The sequence below is a fragment of the Mobula hypostoma genome, chromosome 9 (assembly GCF_963921235.1).
Source record: "Mobula hypostoma chromosome 9, sMobHyp1.1, whole genome shotgun sequence".
Lineage (NCBI taxonomy): Eukaryota > Metazoa > Chordata > Chondrichthyes > Myliobatiformes > Myliobatidae > Mobula > Mobula hypostoma.
The window spans coordinates 113,429,118-113,451,655 of NC_086105.1; the positions used below are offsets into that span (position 1 = coordinate 113,429,118).

General features: G+C 41.4%; 1 protein-coding gene across 1 annotated transcript in view; it reads right to left on the reverse strand.

The window, feature by feature from the left end:
• Positions 1 to 227: 227 nt before the first annotated feature.
• Positions 228 to 22,538, reverse strand: part of wipi2 (WD repeat domain, phosphoinositide interacting 2) — a 94,221-nt gene continuing 71,910 nt past the window's right edge. Inside the window, exons 8-12 of the mRNA XM_063058944.1 lie at positions 19,282 to 19,389; positions 18,596 to 18,760; positions 13,919 to 14,026; positions 6,669 to 6,799; positions 228 to 1,841 (exon numbers count right to left, since the gene is read on the reverse strand). Coding sequence (XP_062915014.1) covers positions 1,723 to 1,841; positions 6,669 to 6,799; positions 13,919 to 14,026; positions 18,596 to 18,760; positions 19,282 to 19,389 — 631 coding nt within the window. The 3' untranslated portion in view covers positions 228 to 1,722. The remainder of the gene's footprint in view (positions 1,842 to 6,668; positions 6,800 to 13,918; positions 14,027 to 18,595; positions 18,761 to 19,281; positions 19,390 to 22,538) is intronic.

The window sequence follows — 22,538 nt, forward strand, 5'->3', positions numbered from 1 at the left end:
TTCTCTCACTCTCCTTTTTCTCCCTCTGAATATACCTCTTGCCCATCCTCTGGGTCACCCCCCCCCCCGTCTTTCTTCCCGGACCTCCTGTCCCATGATCCTCTCGTATCCCCTTTTGCCTATCACCTGTCCAGCTCTCGGCTCTATCCCTCCCCCTCCTGTCTTCTCCTATCATTTTGCATCTCCCCCTCCCCCTCCAGCTTTCAAATCCCTTACTCACTCTTCCTTCAGTTAGTCCTGACGAAGGGTCTCGGCCTGAAACGTCGACTGCGCCTCTTCCTATAGATGCTGCTTGGCCTGCTGCGTTCACCAGCAACTTTGATGTGTGTTGCTTGAATCTCCAGCATCTGCAGAATTCCTGTTGTTTGAATTACAACTGATTTGAAGTGTGCCATAAGCCAGTTTTCCCCCTCTATCTTAAACAGGTGGGTTTGTATATGAGATGATCCAATTATCTACAAACAATAAAAAAGGTCTCTCCATGTCACTTAACATTGAAAATGGCCAAATTCCAGCAAACCAGTAGCTGTAAATTACTTTTCTTGGCAGTTTAAAAAAAATTTATATTGCAATACGATATGTCACTCAAAACATTCAAATGAAAACACTCAAGGTTCACTTTACAGTTGTAAGATGAAGCATTAATTCCATGGTCCCATCTACTTATCAAATTTTAATAACTAGCATTTGAAGTGTATTCAGTAGCAGCAATTGTCAAAATAAAGAGTCATCCATTGCAAAAATTCCAATCACTACAGAAATTTCAAAAACAATTTGCTGTTGACAGACTTCAGTATCATCTGGGCACCAGGTAGCTGAAGCTTGGCCACTGAGAAAGGAAATGCAAAATCAAAACAAAAGTATACCAAATCTTTATAGAATCAAGTGGATTCAAAATAGTAACTCCCCCCTCCCCTAGCTGTACATATAGAAATGCGAGGAGTCAGGTGTAGGAGTAATGTCCTATATATCACTTCTCTGAAAAAAAACTATCACAAGATTTAAAAAAAAACACATAGGATGCCACCTTTTATTTTCAGAGTAACTTACAATTATCCACTCAATATTTAAACCCTTTGGATTAAGATTCATTCTTAGTGTCACACTCAATGAACAGTCTCTTTTGGAGCAAGTTTTAAAGTAAAACTCAATAGTTATTTCCCCAAAGGAATGAAATTTGAAGGACCACAACTTCATACTGCTGAGTCCATATTAGCAAATGGACAAAACCTCAGGAAATTACAGTTACAGGAGGCTGGAAGTGATTTTTTAATTTTAAAAAATGGGTTGGGATAGGGTTGCTACCTTAAAACTTTGGAAACCAGTTTCCCTGAATGGAGGGACAAAATGTGTTCTTGGGAAAACTACCAGACTGGCAATATTAAAGTGACTCCTATATTCTCAAATCTTGGCACATGTAAACATGCAAAGCTAGTAGGCTCCAAGGCTGCATGAGGTGGCAGTTTTTGGCTGAAAAGGGGAAAAATACATTATATTTAATCAAATTCTTCACATGAATAAAAGCCACTGGGGAAGAAAAACGATATATTTTGTTTTCAATATTATAGAATTAAACTACAGCTACAATTTTTTTTCATTCTTTAAAATGTTCCTTCCATATTTTTCTTCACTGTCCTGCAACAATAAAAGTCTGCAGCAGCATCACAATTCAATCTATTGCAAGTGTTCTCTCCCAGCACGTGCCAGTGTACAACTCAACGGTCACTCGCTCTTGAGAATCAGGGGAGGAGTTTCATTGTCCTCATCCATTCGCAGTGTGCCAATATTCAAATCATCATCTGGGTCAATTCCACCCACTGCTCCTTGGTCCTCTGGGTAGGCTACATTGAAGAGATAATATTAAAATACAAGTTCCAGTTATTTCAGCAACTAATGTCGGCATACATTGGAATACAGTCAATGCAATAAAGTTCTAATTGATATAGTTTAAGTGCACATCATTCCATATTGAAAAAGTTAACAAATCTGATTTGAGAGAGCAAATGAATCTTGGCGAAAACTTAGTGAAAGAAGAGTAGAACTGGGTACTTAACATTCCAGAGTAAAGATTGTTATCAATACCTACAATGTTCAAAGTAAATTTATTATCAACACACATTCTGCTCCCTGACACTTTCACATCTCAGACATTCTGCTGGTGTCTTCCATTGATTGACACAGAATTCTTATATTAAGTTCCTCTGCCAATTCTTGTCCCATATTACTACCTCTTCAGCATCATTTCCCAGCAGTCCAATATCTACTCTCACCTCACTTTTATTCTTTATGTATCTGAAAATAGAAATTGACAGCACATTACAGGCCCTTCAGTCCACAATGTTGTGTCGACCATGTAACCGGCTCAAGAGACTGCCTAGAATTTCCCTAGCACATAGCCCTCTATTTTTCTAAGCTCCACATACCTATCAAGAGGCTCTTAAAAGACCCTACTGTAACCACTTCCACCACTGCCACTGGCAGTGCATTCCACGCACCCACTGCCCTCTGTGTGAAAAACCTACCCCTGACATCCCCTCGGTACCCATTTCCAAACACCTTAAAACTATGCCCCCTTGTTATGTACCCCGTAACGGGTTTAAGAACCAGCAGAAATGGAACATACTTGGAGTCTGGTTTTGCTTTTAACTAAAGCTATTTTTATTAGTAACTACACAATACAGTAACATAAAACCAGATAAATCAAACAGGTTATCAGATTATGCATATAAATAGGTGTGGAAATATAAAACCCAAACTTCTTCAAGCTTAGGTGGTAATTGGATACAGTCTTACGATAGTAGGTAAACAAAGTCAGTTCAGTTCGTGATATTTAGTTGAGTAGAATTGAGGAGAGAAAGAGAGAGGTGTTTAGTTCTCCAGGTAAGCCGATGCCATCGATCCTCCGCTGCCCTGGGAAATCCTTTAAAGTCACCGAATGTGATCACAAAAAGGAGACCGTCTTCTGTGGTAAAGCTATTGACCCAGGCAAGGGTTGGACACACTGATAACTTCCCACCGGTCACCCCTGTTCCACACTGCGAGGGCCACTGATCGATCCTCCAAAACTCACCCTTCTGTGGGTACACAAAGCTCATCCAGTGTCCGAATCCGTGCGTGTGTCACTCCACACACGAAGCATCACTGACAGTGATCTTCAACGAATATCCTTTCAACACAAGCGGTACCACACCCGAATTCAGCTACAGGACACCTCAAAGTGGTGGCCACAGGATACTCAAACAGAATCCACGTATGGATTATCACCAACAGTAGCTTATCACTAAGGTACTATCTTCAAGTGGTAAAACTACCAACCCAGGCAAGGATCATCACACACAGGTAGTTTCTACACAAGGTTATCCCAAACACACAACTGTGATAGCCAATTATCCAGTTCCACGACATATGAAATAACTCCAACAGTGATTTTACCACAGGGGTGCCTTTCTTCAGTGAACTACCACACCCAAACAAGGGTAAAACACAAGTGGTATTCACAAAGGTACTCCTCTCACCAGAGAACCCACTCCTGTGGATTAACTAAGTGACAATCACACTTTCATAGTCAAATGGAAACAAATTCACCCTCACGGGCTACTTAGAGAGAGAGAGTCCAAACAGTAATCTCTTTGTCACTAGGTTTCTTCTGTTTCAAACCTCTCTCTCCTCTCTTCTCTTCCTGCAAACTTGTTCTAGTTGCAGAAAACTTGTGAGAGTCATTTATCAATACTCAGGATCAATCTTAACTCACCCCTTTTGGGCTACTGAAAGTTTAAACCAGCACCCGACTCACTGGTGTCTTCCATTGACCGAATCCATCTTGAATCTGAGCATGTGTTTCCCTGTGTCTGCAACTGTCCTTGTAAAATGTAAACACACTGCAGAGAAACCATAAAATCGATTGTCCATCAAATAACTCTCTCTCTCTGTAGGAGCTCAAAGTGTCCAAAAGTCAGTCTCATTCTCCCGATGTTTTAAAGTAACAGTCCACAGAGAATATGAACCCTAGGGGTACATAACACCCTCATGTTAGCCCTTTTCAACCATGGGAAAAAGCCTCTGGCTATCCACACAATCAATGCCCCTCATCATCTTATACACCTCTATCAGGTCACCTCTCATCCTCCATCACTCCAAGGAGAAAAGGCAAAGTTCACTCAACCTATTCTTCTAAGGTATGCCCTTCAATCCAGGCAACATCTTTGTAAATCTCCTCTGCACTCTCTCTATAGTATCCACATCCTTCCTGAGAGGTGACCAGAACTGGAAGATGATGGCAGCTTTAGGGATACAAGGGAGAACCATGAAGAGAGCCATTAACACCATGGCCCAAGCAGCGAAGAGAGCGTCCAGTTGGCTTTGGCTGCGAAGGGACGAGAGTAGCTGGATGTCTGACTGTCCAGGGTAGAAGACTGACCACCTTCTGCTGTCCCACCATCCCGAGGATGTTCCGGGTTAGGGGATGAAACGCCTGAAGACAGATGGACCCGGCTGATGACTCGACGGTCCAGCAGCAGAAACATCACAGCTGTTTAAGGTAATGAACACAGTACTCCAAGTGGGGTCTGACCAAGGTAACTTTACCTCACGGATCTTGAACTTAATCCCATGGTTGATGAATGCCAACAAACCATACGTCTTCTTAACAACACTGCCAACCTGCGCAGCAGCTTTGAGTATCCTGTGGACACGGACCCAAGGTCTCTCAGATCCTCCACACTGCCAAGAGCCTTACCATTATTATTATATTCAGTCTTTAAATTGGACCTACCAAAATTAACCACTAAGGAGAACGTTGTTATTGGAGAATTCAGGGAGACTGACGGTGAAAATATTGAACATGTTAAAGGGTATTATTAGATGCCAGAAGTTTAAAAAATAAATCCTCACGGTCAGATGAAATGTATCCCAGGCTGATATAGGAGACAAGTGGGGAGACCACAGGGGTCCTTAGACTGACTTAAATCTTCAGAACTAAGCCAGGGAATCACAAGCATGCAAGTGTAACATCAGTGGTGGTGAAGTTATTGGAAAAAATCCTTGAGGAACAGGATTAGTCTACCCTTGAAAAGGTTTAAATAAAGATAGTCAGAAGGGCTTTGTTTGGGGAAAATCTTCTCCAACCAATCTGACCAAATTTCAAAGAGCTAACAAGATATAGTGATGAAGGAAGTGCAGTTGGTATAGTCTACATAACTTTAGCAAGGCCACGGGAAACTAGTTGAAAGACTAGATCTCATGGGGTCCACGACAAGAAGGAAAAATTGGTACAAAATTGGCTTGATATACGGAGATAGAGGGTGATGGTGGAGGATTGTTTTTGATTGAAAGCCTGTGACCTGTGATTTTTGGACCCTTACTATTTGTTATACATATTATTTGGTTAGGAATGTAAGATAAATATGTTAACATATGACATGAAAGTTGTTGTTGTTGATAATGAGAGTAACCTTAGGCTGTGTGACAATATCGATCAGTTAGTAACATGGCAAAAAACTGCCAGTTGCAACTCAATCCTAAAGCAGGAAGTGAGGCACTATAAAAGCACTAATAAGGGTTGGACATGCACACTGAATGATAGAGCCCTAGGGAGTACTGAGGAACAGAGGGACCTACATAACACGTTTTCAGCATTACATAATAAAATTTCAAAGCTACAAACGAGGAATTTAAAGCTCCCCCTGCAAATACCCAGTGCTGAAACGATTACACATTCAGTATGCAGGGACTAATAGTTCGACTGACATTTCCAACTTTAAGACAAACAATGACATACATGTCTGAAGAGATCATGCCTATTAGAAGCTGGGTTGAAACTTAAAACTTATTTCAACAACTTCTGATTTAAAAAGTGACTCCACTGCCAAAAGTGAATCTCTACATTAGCCCTATCAATTACATCAATAGATAAGTATTTTCCACTGATCATAGCATTTCACCTCCATAATTTGAATAGCCTAAGCAATAAGGGCTTGCAAAGACTGGCATTGTTTCTTGCTTTATCACTCCACTTTGTATAATTTATGAAGCTTTTGGTATGCACATGGTCATACAGATTATAAAACCAACCCACATCTGGCTTTATCCTAGTAGTTGCGCAGCACTACTTGGACAAGACACCATCTTTATGACACTTACCTGAATGGTAACAGAATTAGCAATATCAAATTGGCAGCAAATCTTTTCAGCACATATTCACATTTACTAGAAAGTGGTCATATTTACAATTTCTATTCTCCTCCTTTTATTCCATGGTCCGCTGCCCTCTCCAACTAAATTATTACTTCAGCTTTTTACCTCTTCCACCTACCACCTCTCAGCTTCTTACATCATCCTCCTCCCCCTTTCCTCCTCACACGGTCTTACCATCACTTGCTAGCTTGTACTCCTCACTCCCCTCCCCCACCTTTTTATTCTGGCTTCTGCCTCCTTCCTTTCCAGCCCAGTAAAAAGGTCTCGGCTTGAAACATCGAAAGTTTAGTCCTCTGCCTGACCTGCTGAGCTCTTCCTTCATTTACTGCATATTGCTTTATGCTTCAAATGAATCTTCTTTAATCCTCCTTTATCCAAACGCGTTGTCATATTCTCCTATTCTTTTATCTATTCATAAATTAATGTAGTTTTAAATGTATTAACTATAACTAGGTGCAAGAACTGCAGTTCCTTACCATGCCGTGTTGGTGATGAAGGAGTATAGCTAACTTTGGCAGCAGGTGAACTGTACGTCTGAGATACTAATGGACGATCGTGTGGTGAAGGCTCCAGAATTTCATTGGCAGGCTCTACACTACCATCTAACCTGTGAGGAAAAATCGAAAATCTTTATTAAAAAAAAAAGCAAATATTAAAATAATTCCCTTACATTTCTTCAACAGCACACCCACCCACCCCCGGCACCAAAACTGTAACATGTACCATCTAAACTACAGAAGCAGGTCGAGTTTCTTTTCTGAACACCATTCTGATCTTCAGTTCCTTTTATCTGCTAAATTCCTCTTTATATTATAAATTAGAGCATTGAGTATAGGAGTTCGGACGTAATGTTGAAATTGTACAAGGCATTGGTGAGGCCAAATTTGGAGTGTTGTGTACAGTTTCGGTCACCGAATTATAGGGAAGATGTCAACAAAATAGGGAGAGTACAGAGGAGATTTACTAGAATGTTACCTGGGTTTCATCACCCAAGTTACAGAGAAAGATTGAACAAGTTGGGTCTTTATTCTTTGGAAATGTAGGAGGCTGAGGGGGAGACTTGATAGAGGTATTTAAAATTATGAGGGGGATAGATAGAGTTGACATGGATAGGCTTTTTCCATTGAGAGTGGGGGAGATTCAAACAAGAGGACATGAGTTGAGAGTTAAAGGGCAAAATTTAGGGGTAACATGAGGGGGAACTTCTTTACTCATGTATGGAACGAGCTTCCAGCAGAAATGGTTGAGGCAGGATCGATGTTGTCATTTAAAGTTAAATTGGACAGTTATATGGTCAGGAAAGGAATGGAGAGTTATGGGCTGAGTGCAGGTTGGTGGGACTAGGTGAGAGTAAGAGTTCGGCACGGACTAGAAGGGCCAAGATGGCCTGTTTCCGTGCTGTAATTGTTATATGGTTATATATTCTTCCTCTTCTCTTTTTCCTGATCATTGGCACACCACTTCTAAACTGCAGTTCCCTTACTCCATACCAACATATACAAAAATCACTGCAGTCTGGAAAATGATTACCTGTGCTTTTTTGTTTTGTGTGTATGAAATCAATTTAACTTAATAAACCTGAATATTCCCAGCTGAAGTTGTGTCCAGCAGTAAACTAGCCCAGCCACATCCACACCCAATTCATATAAGCCTGGCTGATGCTTCTCCTAGATTGGCCATGCACCAAATGATGTCACAATCTGTGCATTGCTTGATTACAATATATATTGGTAACAAAATATTTATATTTATAAGAAGTTAGTTTGCAATCTACAATCTTAATGGAATTATCACTTAAACATCTTAAACAATATATCCATTTATACTAGCATTGTACACATTAGGACACTTGGCTGGTCAACATCAGTACACAGGGGAACCTCATTCAAGTTATTAATACTAATAGCAAATAGGTGAGGTCCCAGCACTTATCCTGTGGCACCCCACTAGTTAATGACTAATAACCTGAAACTGACAAACAAAAAACAGGACAAACAGGTCGAATGAGCTGCAGGAAGAAACCCACGCATTCTCAGGGAGGAACATACAAACTTCTTATAGAGGATGCCAGAACTGAATTCTGAACTCCGACACCCTGAACTGTAATAGCATCACACTAATCGCTACACTATTGTGGCATCTTCTTCAATGTGAAATGATGAGTTGATAATCCAAAAAAAATGTCCTCTTCATGGAGTTCCGACCAATACAGATGTCAGTTCCTGATGAAAGATCTCAGCCTGAAACACTGACTATTATTCCACTCCAGAGATGCTGCCTGACCTGCTGAGTTCCTCCAGCATTTTGCGTGTGTTACACAGAGAGAGATGTCTCTGGCTGTTTGAAGTCTCTGCAAATTCTCCGTTGTAGATTCCTAGCCCAGATATTTTTATTTTTATTCATGATCTTGAATGTTTTGATTCAGCCCGACAGTAATTTGTTGTTATTTTTCCAACTATTATTAAATTATCATTTACTAGTATTTAAATGTACTTCCATTGTGAAAATCGATGTTAGGCCACCATGGTCCATCAGTTTTTGTTTTCTTTTATCTCTCTTCCTCTCTTTGCCTTCATCAATCATTCCTGCTGGTGCCCCCACCTCTGCCTCTGTTCCCCCTCACCAACCTGGCATAACCTGCCTGTCACATATCTCAAGTCTACCAAGCACCTTGCACTCTTCAGCCGTAATGGAATAGCGAAGCAGACTTGATGGACCAAATGGCCATATTTTGCTCATATGTCCTACAGTCTTTTCTCAATCTATTACCCACAATTGTATGTGTTCTTATTTTGTGCAGTAATCTTATCATATGTCTTTTAGAAGTGTGTTGCTTACATTATATCTGGTGGTTTACCTTTATCCATTATGTATATTACATCCTAAAGAACTCAAATAAATTTGTCAAACACAATTTCCCTTCCATGAAACCATACCGAATCTGTTTGTCTTTAGATTTCTAAATGTCCCACTTTTACCTTCTGGATTACTGATTCCAGTAATTTCTCCAACGATAGATATTGGTTTACCATCTCACAATTTCTTACTTTGCTTTTTTATTTTATATAGTAACATTTCCTTTGCAGTTTTCCAATCCTCTGTGACTCCTCACGAATCTATTAAATTTTAATTGATTCCACATCCACTTTCTTTGCAATCACTTCAAGACACCAGGATGCAAGGGTTTTGATCCAAGAATGTGTTATCTAGTTTGGCTGGCCAGAACTCATCAAATGATAAAAATAACTTTAAGCTCCTTCCTCTCCATAGCTCTTTGATTATTTTATTGTTTTTTTCTTTCCAGTCTTCCATTTCTGTTTCTCATTGTTAACACCCTCCACCAACCCCCGGCCCTCCAATTCTCAGGTATCAGAATCATATTGAAATGCCAACCAGTACAAAGACTTTAATGTCACATGGTGTACAGTGTAAAACCTAGCAATCCAAAGAAAGCAACAGGTTCAAGTGGAAGACAGATTCCGATGGATGTGAAGTGCAAGCTGAAGAGCAACAGGAGTGGGACAATGACAAAGGAAACCAAAAGGAAATGTCAGCAAAATAGCACTGGCTCATCTTTCAGCACAGTGAAGGAATAAAACATTAAAGTTTCAAAAGGACCCCGATTATATAATTGTGCCAAATCCACACTTCAGTGGTTGTTAATGGCTCACCAGTAGTTAGTCAAGAGAGCCCAAATGACAGATACCGGTGCTTCTCCTGCAAGGTTCTTCTTATGGTGGCCTTAATAAGTTTTCATCACTCTGGCATACAGGACTGCCCTCCTGAGATTGAGCTCACTAATGTGAATGGCATATTTCTTTCATCAAATCCATGATCACCTCCACATACCACTCTTGCCCCTTTCCTCCACGATGGCCACTGCAAATGTTGCTATTGCTTGGCTGTCTTCAAAGTTTGCCTTTAAGGGCTCAATTTTTCTCAGATGTTTAGTCAGAGTATTACAGCATGGAACAGAGCCTTCAGCCCAACTTGTCCATACCAACCAAGATGCCCGGCTAAGCTAATCCTGTTATCTGTAGTAGACCCATAATCCTCTAAACCTTTTGTACCCATGTACCCGCCAATGTTGTGCAGCAAATTATCAAAGCTGTATTTAATTAAGCCCAACCTTGTATCACACATGTCCAATTTTAGCAGAGGAACTTGAGTCCACACCAACATAATGCTATTTTATTTCTCGCATTTTTTGGCCAATTTCTAATTTTATTGGGGGTTATACAATTATGAATTAGGGTTACATATCTCGTGGTTAACCCAATTTCAGGTATACAAATTCCATGTGAACGATCTGCTCACAACTATATGATATCTCATTATTAATGAGATATTATATCCCCTTGTGTATGTATATTTTATAAAGCAAGTGTCATATATTCTCATTTCTGCCCATGTTAACTGTTCAGATTGATTTGGAAGCTCATAATACATTTAACTTGAGTGGCTTCCTCAGTACTAGAGGCAAATAAAGCTTAAAAAAATCCCATGAGAAACTTTTGACATGAAGTTGATTGCAACAATATTATCGATATTAGATACAGTGGTGTTAGAAAGTTTGTGTATCCTGTAGAATTTTCTCTATTTCTGCATAAAGATGACCTAAAATGTAATCAGATCTTAACACAGTTTCTAAAATTAGATAAAGAGAACCCAATTAAATAAAACATTATACTGTACTTTTTCATTTACTTATTGAGAAAATTGATCCAGTATTACATGCATTTGTGGGAAAAGTATGTGAACCTCTGGGGTAAATCTTACTACAAAAGCTATTCGGACTCAGGTTTTCCAATCAATGAGATGAGATTGGAGCTGTGGGTTGTGGAGGTGCACTGCCCTCTTTAAAAAAAAGACACAAAGTCAGTTTACTTGACAGAGCCTGCTTTTCTCAAGAAAGATCTGTTTATGTGATCCATGCTTCGATCAAAACAACTTTTAAGAGACCTTAGAAGAAGAATTGTAGAGATGCATGAAGCTGGAAAAGGCTCCAAAGCATTTCTAAAAACCTGAATGTTCATCAGTCCACAGTAAGAGAAATTGTCTACATGTGGAAGAAATTCAGTACTGTTGCTACTTTCCCTAGGAGTGGGCAGCCTGCAAAGTGCACAAAGTGCAAGGCTGAAGGAGGTGAAAAGGAACCCAAAGGTAACAGCAAAAGATCTGCAGAAATCTCTGGAACTTGCTGAAGTCTCTGTTCATGTGTCCACTATAAGAAAAAACACTGAACAAGAATGGTGCTCATGGAAGGACACCACAGAAGAAACCACTGCTCTCCAAGAACACATCTCAAGTTTGCAAAGGACCATCTTCTACAATGCTTCTAGGACAATGCTCTGTGGACAGCTATAACAAAAGTTGAACTGTTTGACAAGAATACACATTGCTATATTTGGAGGAAAAAGGGCACTGCACACCAACACCAAAACCATATCTCATCTGTGAAGCATGGTGGAAGGAGCATCATGGTCTGGAGCTGCTTTGCTGCCTCGGAGCCTAGACAGCTTGTAATCATTGACGGAACAATGAATCCAAAATTGTATGAAGACATTTTACAGGAGAATATCAGGGTAGCAGTCCATCACCTGAAGCTAAATAGAAGTTGGATAATGCAACAAGACAATGAATTGAAAGAGAAGAGTAAATCTACAACAGAATGGTTTAGAAAGAAGAAAATTTGTGTTTTTGAAATGGCTGAGTTAAAGTACTGATCTTAATCCTATAGAAATGTTGTGGAGGGACCTGAAGTAAGCAGTTCATGCAAGGAAGTCCACCAACATCCCAGAGTTAAAGCAGTTTTGTAAGGAGGAATGGCCTAAAATTCATCCAAGCCGATGTGCAAGACTGATCAACAGTTACCGCTGTACAAGGGAGTCACACCAGTTACTGAAAGCAAAGGTTCACATACATTTTCCAACAAATACATGTAATATTGGATTATGTTCCTCAATAAATAAATGAACAAATATAATGTTTTTTAATTGGGTTCTCTTTATCTAGTTTCAGGAACTGTGTGAAAATCTGATCACATTTTAGGTCATATTTATGCAGAAATAGAGAAAATTCTACAGGGTTCACAAACCTTCTAGCACCACTGTACATAAATTAATAGTGTTATATTTGTGGGCATGGTGGCATTCTGGAGAGCTAGCAAGTTATGTCCTATTATTTCTAAGCATTAATCATACTCCTTGATAAAAGAAACTGATCTTAAGGACAATTTCTAGTATAAAACAACAAACTAACAACTTCTAGCATGGGTCATCTTGGAAGATCAAAATTCAACTCTCGTGTGGGATAACTCAATAAATACTGCCAAGTATCAAATTATTCAGGCACACTCAAAACCTATGGCTTTACACAGTTAACATGACTCCCAATCTAGATCTGTTTTCACAAATGTTTCTTCAGTTTCTCCCTGTCAATCAGGATTTTTTTTTTTAAAGTATTGCTTCATTTATTTTAAATGCAGATATCTTGTGAGTGTATATGCAACACACTGCAAAGCTGCCTCCTGCATAGTTATTCCAAGGAAGATGCTTCAAGCCTTGAAAAGCAAGAAGTCATGCAATATTATTTTCACTGAACCTGAGATACAGTTACATCATTTCTCAGTCAGCCACACCAATTATGCTTTAGAAAATCAATCTTTATAAATTGGATCATATCATATCAGCCATTTATCTGTGAACCATGTGATTCAATTTTAATTAAAATACAAATGTGGAAAATGGGGACTTAGTGTTGTAATGTCTTAGATTTTCCTTTGGGGACAAAGCTATCATTAATCATAGACCACTCACATATTTTTCAATCACAAAAGTTGGACAATAGTTGCAGCCTTCCCAAAACTTGCGATTCCCACTATAGAATTTAAGGGTACATCTCAGTGAAGTCCACTTCCAGCATACCACCAGTGGTCCTGCTTAATATCTGGCCCTTCTGGCAGCTCTTGGGTTACTTGCCACTCCATCACCCAATCTCAATGAGTTTGAGGGCCTATTCCGACTAATTTGGTGATACACTCACCAATCTCTTGAAATTCTCCAACTGCCTACTTAGCTACCAACTGCCAATATCCACTAACAACCCTTTGAGCATTAACCCTGATTACAGGTGCACATACTGATCCAAAACTCTGACCCTCTCTCTTCTATGCCCAACAACCTCCTCAGCCTCTACTGCAACACAAACTTACCTAATTTTCTTTTTTGAGATATATAATGTTAAAATTCACCTGAACTGAAGGCTAGTGAATTCACAAAGCCTGCTCAGTGGCTTACGATTCCTTGACTGTTGAATTGTGAGGAGACGCAAGATTGCAGATACTGGAAATCTAGAGGAACACACAAAAAATGCTGGAGGAATTCAGCAGAAACTGAAGGGTCTCAACGCAAAGTCAACTGTCCATTTCCCTCCATAGATGCTGCATGACCAGCTGAGTTCCTCCAGCAGCTGGACTGCACTGGTGAGCATTCAAAACAAAACATGCATTGGCCATTGTGATTCTATCCATAAACATCTAGGACAGAGGCTCCTAACCTGGGGTCCATGGACCTCTTTGTTAATGGTAGAGATCCATGGCACGAAAAAGGTTGGGAACTCTGCTCTAGAGACGGGATTAAACTTAAGAGCTGAAAAGTCCAAGTAATTATTTCACACTCTGGAGCTCTGGAGCGTATTTTCAACCTGCTGGCACTACTTTGCTTACTTGTGCTGTTTCATTAGTGTGCACTCGCCTCCTTCTTGTGGGTCCAGGTTATACATGTAGAGATAACCATCCGCTGCTGCAACCAGTAGCCGAGGAATCTTCTGAATTCTGGAACATCAAAACCAAATGTGCAGTTGTCAAATAGGAGATATTGTTTATTGTTCTGCTTTCAAAGAGGGGAAGGTCATAACATCTTTTTACTGCTCAACATTTGTTCAAATAAAATGTCCCTTGCTCTTTCTTTCTCACATTTTTTTCTATTCCTAGCTCTTCCTACCACTGTTAATTTCCTATTTCTTCCTTTCAGATTGTTTTTACAAATTTTCTCCTGCTAACTGGTTTCTTTTGCTGTTCTGTTATTTACTTTTGAAATTATTTTCTTATCTGAGGTCAAAGCAACAAACATTATACCAAGAACAACTTGATATCATGGGAAACATCCTTTTCACATCTACTCTGTCTGGCCTTTTAACATTTGAAAGGTTCAATGAGATCCCCCGTCATCCTTCTAAATTCCAGCGAGTACAGACCCAGAGCCATCAAAAGTTCCTTGTATAATAACCCTTTCATTTCCGGAATCATCCTTGTGAGCCTCCTGTGATTCCTCTCCTCTCTAAGCTAAGGAGCCCAAAACTGTTCACGGTACTAAGGGGGCCATGAAGAAGCCTTGGGGGACCATGAGAAAGCCTTGGCAGGCAGGATTAAGGAAAATCCCAAGGCATTCTCTACAAGTATGTGAAGAGCAAGAGGATAAGACGTGAAAGAATAGGACCTATCAATAGTGACAGTGGGGAAAGTGCGTACGGAACCGGAGGAAACAGCAGAGGTACTTAATGAATACTTTACTTCAGTATTCACTATGGAAAAGGATCTTGGTGATTGTAGTGATGACTTGCAGCAGACTGAAAAGCTTGAGCATGTAGATATTAAGAAAGAGGATGTGCTGGAGCTTTTGAAAAGCATCAAGTTGGATAAGTCGCCGGGACTGGACGCGATGTACCCCAGGCTACAGTGGGAGGCAAGGGAGGAGACTGCCAAGCCTCTGGAGATTATCTTTGAATCATCAATGGGTACAGGAGAGGTTCCGAAGGATTGGAGGGTTGCGGATGTTGTTCCTTTATTCAAGAAAGGGAGTAGGGATAGCCCGGGAAATCACAGACCAGTGAGTCTTACTTCAGTAAGTTCTTGGAGAAGATCCTGAGAGGCAGGATTTATGAACATTTGAAGAGGTATTATATGATTAGGAATAGTCAGCGTGGCTTTGTCAAGGGCAGGTCGTGCCTTACGAGCCTGATGGAATATTTTGAGGATGTGACTAAACACATTGATGAAGGTAGAGCTGTAGATGTAGTGTATGGGTGTCCCCCGCTTTTCGAACATTCACTTTACGAAACCTCACTGTTTCGAAAGACCTACATTAGTTCCCTATTTTCGCTAACAGAAGGTGTTTTCACTGTTACAAAGAAAAATCAGCGCACGGAAAAATCAGCGCGCGATAAAAAAACAGCGCATGAAAAAAGCAGCGCGCGATACAAGGCAGCACGTCCCCCGGGCAGCCGCTCTCCCCCGGATTCGGAACGGCATTCTCGCCGGCATTGCTTAAACACGTGCCTGTGAGCAGCCGTTAGCAAGATGAGTTCTAAGGTACAGGGCATCGGAAAAACCTGAAAGAGCTCGTAAGGATGTTACACTTAGCTTAAAACTAGGCATAATTAAGCGTTTTGATCGTGGTGAACAAAGTAAGGACAAAGTGAGTTTGGCTTGTGGAAGTTGACGAAGATGATATTGAAGAGGTTTTGGCATCCCATCACCAAGAACTGATAGATGAAGAGCTGATGCAATTAGAAGAGGAAAGGATAATAATCAAAACCGAATGCAGTAGCGAACTGAACGTGAAGCAATGCGTGAGATTTTCGCTGCAATGATAAAGTACGACTTTAATTCTGAAAGGGTACGTTGGTTTAGGGGATATTTGCAGGATGGTTTGAGTCCTTATTAAAGAACTGTGTGATAGAAAAATGCGCGAGGCTCAGCAGTCAAGCAAGCCTTCCACATCAGCCACAGCAGACGACAAACCTCGACCTTCAACCTCAAGGCGGGCAGTCATAGGAGAAGATGAGCTGCCTGCCCTAATGGAAACAGACGACGACGAGATGATGCCCTAGTGTCCCACCACCCCAACCCCCAGGCCGCAGACAGATACCGATTCGTGGAGAATGCAGCGGTAGCTGGGAGGCACACAGCACATCTTTAAGAAAAAAGCCGAAATAAACAAGCTAGTTAATTAGGTACACTCACAATGCGCTGGAGGAACTCAGCAGGTCAGTCAGCATCAGTTGAAAAGATTAGTCGACGTTTCGGGCCGAAACCCTTCGTCAGGACTGAAGGAAGAACTTTGGGGAGGGTTTGAAGAATGCTGGTAGTTGAAAAAAAACAGTAATTTGAAAGACAAAGGGGTGGGGAAGGGGAAGCAGGGAGATGATTGGCAGGGGAACAATGCACAGTATTAGAAGGAGGTGGAACTATGAGGGAGGTGATGTGAAATAGGGATAGTGGAAGGGAGGGGGAGGGAATTACCAGAAGTTGGAGAATTCTATGTTCATACCAAGGGGCTGGAGACTACCTAGATGGTATATGAGGTGTTGCTCCTCCAACTTGAGATTAGCCTCATCATGGCAGTAGAGGAGGTCATGTATGGACATATCTGAATGGGAATGGGAAGCAGAGTTGAAGTGGGTGGCTACCGGGAGATCCTGTCTGTTGTGGCAGAGTGGAGGTGCTCAACGAAGTGGTCCCCCAATCTGCGTCGGGTTTCACCGATGTAGAGGAGGCCGCACCGGGAGCACCGGATGCAATAGATGACCCCAACAGATTCGCAAGTGAAGTGTTGCCTCACCTGGAAGCACTGTTTGGGGCCCTGAATGGTGGCAAGAGAGAAGGTGTAGGGACAGGTGTAGCACTTACGCTTACAAGGATAAGTGCCGGGTGGGAGATCCGTGGGGATGGACATGTGGATAAGTGAGTCGCAGAGGGATCGATCCCTGCAGAAAGCGGAGAGGGGTGGAGAGGGAAAGATGTGCTTAGTGGTGGGGTCCTGTTGAAGGAAGCGGAAGTTGCGGAGGATAATGTGCTGGATCTGGAGGCTGGTGGGGTGGTAGGTGAGGACAAGGGGAACTCTGTCCCTGTTGTGGTGGCGGGAAGATGGAGTGAGGGCCGAAGTGCGGGAAATGGAGGAGATGCGGGTGAGGGCATCATTGATCACCGTAGAAGGGAAACCATGATCCTTAAGGAAAGAGGACGTTTGAGATGTCCTGGAACGGAAAGCCTCATCCTGGGAGCAGATGCGGCAGAGATGGAGGAACTGGGAATAGGGAATGGCATTCCTGCATGTGGCGGGGTGGGAAGAGGTATAGTCGAGGTAGTTATGAGAGTCAGTGGGTATAGTCGAGGTATTGCCGATTGCATCGCCTCTGATCTGGGCCGACAATTACGTGCCCGGCGGCACCTAATTAATTAGCATGTTTATTTCAGCTTTTTTCTTAAAGATCTGCTGTGTGCCTCCCGGCTACCGCTATACCCCTGCATGCTTCGCGGATCAGTATCGCTTTGCTGCCCAGAGGATGGGGACCACTGCACCACCTAAACTCTGATGACTCAGTCTAACAGCACCGTCATCAGTGTGCTCGGCAAGCTGTCTTCCCAATTCCCGTAAGTGATACTACACTGTACATACATTATTTCTACTTTATATAGGCTGTGTACTTTTACGTGTTATTTGGTATGAATTGCCAGCTTCATAGCTTAAAGGTTACTTGAGAGAGTATTTTTGCCAACAGCGCTTGCGTGAGATTTTCTGCCGACAGCGCTTGCGTGAGATTTTCGCTACGGAGAACAGTGCAGCAATGATTGTGGAAAAGTATTTCTACTTTATATAGGCCGTGTATTTATCATATCATTCCTGCTTTTACTATATGTTACTGTTATTTTAGGTCTTATATATTATTGGCATGATTTGGTAGGTTATTTTTGGGTCTGCGAACGCTCACAAAATTTTCCCATATAAATAAATGGTAATTGCTTCTTCGCTTTACAACATTCCGGCTTACGAACCGTTTCATAGGAACACTCTACCATCGGATGGCGGGGGAAACCTGTACATGGATTTCAGCAAGACATCTGATAATGTACCCCATGCAAGGCTTATTGAGAAAGTAAGGGGGCATGGGATCCAAGTGGACATTGCTTTGTGGATCCAGAACTGGCTTGCCCACAGAAGGCAATGAGTGGTTGTAGATGGGTCATATCTGCCGGCAACGGTGGTGGAGGCAGATACAATAGGGTCTTTTAAGAGACTTTTCGATAGGTACATGGAGCTTAGAAAAATACAGCGCTTTGGGTAAGCCTAGTAATTTCTAAGGTAGGGAAATGTTCAGCACAACTTCATGGGTCGAAGGGCCTGAATTGTGCTGTAGGTTTTCTATGTTTCTATAATGGAAAGGTGATATTAAACAGTAACAGTCAAAAGTTACAGTTTATTCTTTATTCAGTGTACTAGAACCTTGAATATTTTAAAGTTAAATATTTAGCTTGCCTGTCCAATATTGCTGTGCACCATTTTTTTTTTTAAAAAGTAAAACAATTCCTGGTGTATTTAGTTTTTATCAACAGGATACTCACGTTGCCAACGCACAGATGTTTCTGTGTCCTGAGAAGGGCAATCTGACTGTTGCAAATGCCCTGCCCTGATTAAACATTTCTGTGACCTGTGAAGGCAGATAGCTAGTGGAAGCCATGAGCACTTTCCCAAAGTACCCAGTCCACGTGGTTGGTTCTTCCTGTGGTCTGAACAAAGCAAAATGTTTAAAGATAAAAAAGCAATTGAATCATTCTCCTCCTTGGTCCCCTCTTTCTCACGCCTTTCAGGACTGTGTTGCTGCACAAAGCCTTCTTCCAAATCCCACAGCAACATGCTTTGCTTTTGATTAAAAATATATTAATTTCCTGTAACATTCCACATGTGCAAACTGAGTCAGATAGGCAAAATGATATCAAAGCATTTTCAAAATCAGTTGCTACAAGGTAAACTGCAGGGTGGGACATCTGCCCAGTTTTAACACTGTACAAGCCTCATTTCCTGCACCAAGGTGGTTCACGTAAGCACGCAGGCCTTACAGATCATAGAAATAAGTACCACAGATAAAATTGTTCAGACAAGCATAATTTATGAATGTGTTGGAAAAGGGTTCTTTTTTTAAGTAGTATGCAGAACAGAACATTGCTATTATGAAGGTATTTCATGAGAATTTTTTGATTAGAAGGCTTATCAATTTTACCTGTTGAGAATTATTACAGTGTTAACCTACTTTTCTTTTTGTGTCTCCAGTTTGAAGATATGTACCGTCTCTGTGTTACTGGAGGCCGACAGAAACATTCCGTCCATACTGAATGCTAGTGAACAGATACTCACACACCTAAAATGACAAGAAACAAGTCCTACTAAGAAAATGGGTAAAAAATCTGATTATTCAACTCACTCAGCAAGACTCAAAATTACTATCAATTAAGAAACAAAAACAATTCATTAAATACAGGAAATTGCTAAATTCCTTTTCCATTACGATAGAGGAAAAGTTGTCTGTAACTTAATTCCGTTTGTTAATTTAACTTTATACAACCTTAGTGATGATGTAGTCATGCGCTGGCGCAATTGCTAGTTCCTAGCCTCCGAGTCAGAGGGTTGTGGATTCAAGTCCCATTATAGCAAAATCAAGATTAACATTCCTATATATTGCTAAGAAAGTGATGCCTTTCAAATGACTCTTGCTTTAAAGCCCCCATCTATCTCCTTCCTCAGGGAGTCCTGAAAGATGCTACAACATTTTGAGGAAAAGCAGAAAAGGTTTGGCACATTGGCATAGATGGAAAGGAGGGAAGAATACCTGAGAGAAAAGGCGAGTAAGGAACAAGGTTGAAGAGCAGGATCTCTGGATTACTCCCAGTCCTAAGAAATAGGATCACAGCACAGATAAATGACTGGCTGAGAAACTGCTGTAGGGAGCAGGGTTGAGGTTCTTGGATCACTGGAAACTCTTCTGGGGCAGAGATGACCTGTATAAGAGGGGTGGACTGCACCTAACTGGAGGGGAGCCAGCATCCTGGCTGGGACGTTCGCTGGTGTTACTCGAAAGGGTTTAAACTAGTTTGACAGGGGGACGGGAACCAGAGCACCACGTCAGAAAGTGGAGGGATGGAAAGGAAGGCAGTTATGAGCAAAGTAATAGGTACAATAGGACAGATAGTTTGACTGAGTGTATGTAATTTAATGCTGGGAATATTATGGGTAAATGGAATGAACTGAAGAGCACAGATCAGTACAGGGAATTATGATATTGTGGCCATTGCAGCAACTTGTTTCTTTTGTGGGTGGGAGGGAGAGGGAGGTGTGTGTGTGTGTGTGTGTGTGTGTGTGTGTGTGTGTGTATGTATATATACACACACACACACACATACTGGAATATGTCCTTAATGTCCCAGGTTTTCGACCTTTTGATAGAGAGGAAGGTGGGGGGGTTGCACTACTAAACAGGGACAATATCACTGTTGCACTCGATGGGACATAATGGAAGGCTTGTCCTCCACATCTATCTGTATGATAGAAATAGAAAGGGTGCAATAACTTCGATGGGATAGTACTACAAACTGCCGCCCCACCCCCACCAAAAGCCACCAGGACACTGAGGAACAGATATACTGGCAGATTAAGGAAAGGTGTAAAAACAATAGGGGTGTTATGATGGGGGACTTCAACTACCGTAATATCAACTGGGACCTTCTTAGTGCAAGTGGTTAGATGGGGCAGAATTTGTTGGATACATCCAGGAGGGCTTCTTAAATCAATATGTAGATATTCCAACAAGGCTGCAGTGGATCTGCTGTTGGGTAATGAGCCTGGCCAAATGACTGACCTTCCAGTGGGTGAACAGTTAGGGAAGAGTGACCACAGGTCTTTAAGTACTAAGGTAGCCAAAGGCAAGCATTTCGCGGCACATAACGACAACGATGTTAGATAAGCATAAGTGCAGACCTTGTGGGAAGAGTATTAAATTGGAGCAGGGAAAATTAAAAGAGCATTGGGCAGAAACTAGGGAGAGTTAATTAGGAATAGTGGTTTTAGGGCAAGTCCATGTCCGACTTGTGGAGGATGTTTAAAGACCAACTGCACAGAATACAAGACAGGTACATTCCAGTCAGATGGAAACACAAAAATGACAAGGTAAGAGAACCTTGGATGTCAAGCGAGGTAATGTACTTAGTCAAAAAAAAGTAAGCAAATCTTAGGAAGCTAGAATCAAACAGAGCCTTTGAGGAGTATAAAGCCAGAAAAGTTAACAAGGGAATTAGGAAAGTCAGGAAAGTCCTTTGCAAGTTGGATTAAAGAGAATCCCAAGACATTCTACACATACATCAGAAGACATGAGGATAACTATGCAGAAGATTATGATACATGGGATTTACGATGAATTGGCTGTTTGGCTTGCCCATAGAAGACAGAGTGGTGGTCAAAGGGACTTATTTTAGCTGGAGGTCCGTGATTAGTGGTGTTCCCTGGGGATCTATACTGGAACCTGCTTGCGATGTATATAAATGATCTGGATGAAAACATACACAGGTAGCTTAATAAGTTTGCAGATGATGCCAAGTTTGGTGGTGGTGTGGCTAGCAAAAGGACTGGCAAAGAATACACAAGGATAACATCAGATGCAGGTATGGACAGAGAAATGGCAGGTGGAGTTTAACCAGAACAAATGTGAAGTGTTGCACCTTACTAGGTAAAATGCAAAGAGACAGTGCAGTGTTAGGGGCAAGACACTTAACAGTGTAAGAGCGATCTTGGGGTCCAAGTTCATACCTCCCTGAAAGTGGCTAAACAGGTTGATAGGGTGGTTAAGAAGGCATATGTATGCTTGCCTTTATTATTCCAGGCATTGAATTCAAAGGTCTATGAGTTATGTTGCAGTTTTAGAAAATGCTAGTTAGGCCGTATCTGGAATATTACATACAGTTCTGGTCGCCCCATTACAGGAAGGACGTTGAGGCTTCAGAGAAGGTGTAGAAGAGGATGCTGCCTGGATTAGAAGGCATGTGCTATAATGAGAGGTTGGACAAACTAGGGTTGGTTTCTCTGAAGTGGCAGAAGCTGAGGGGAGATCTAATAGAAGTTTCTCAGATTATGAGAGGCACAGATAGAGTAGACAGACACTATCTTTTTCCCAGGGTTGAAATGTCTAATACTAGCAGGCAGGCATTTAATGTGAGAGGGAATAATTTTAAAGGAAGTGGGAAAGGCAAGTTTTTTTTTAAATACAGAGAGTAATGGGTGCTCAGAATGCACTACCAGGAGTGGTGGTAGAGGCAGATACATTAGGGACTTCTAAGAGACATTTAGATAGGCACATGAATGTGAAGAAAATGAAGGCGATGGATATTGTATAGGCATAAGGTACTAGCTTAGTTGGCTGTTTTACTGATGACCTATTTGGTTCAGTGCAACATTGTGGGTCAAAGAGCCTGTTCCTGTGCTGTACTGTTCTATGTTTTACGGTGTTTTTACAATCAATTT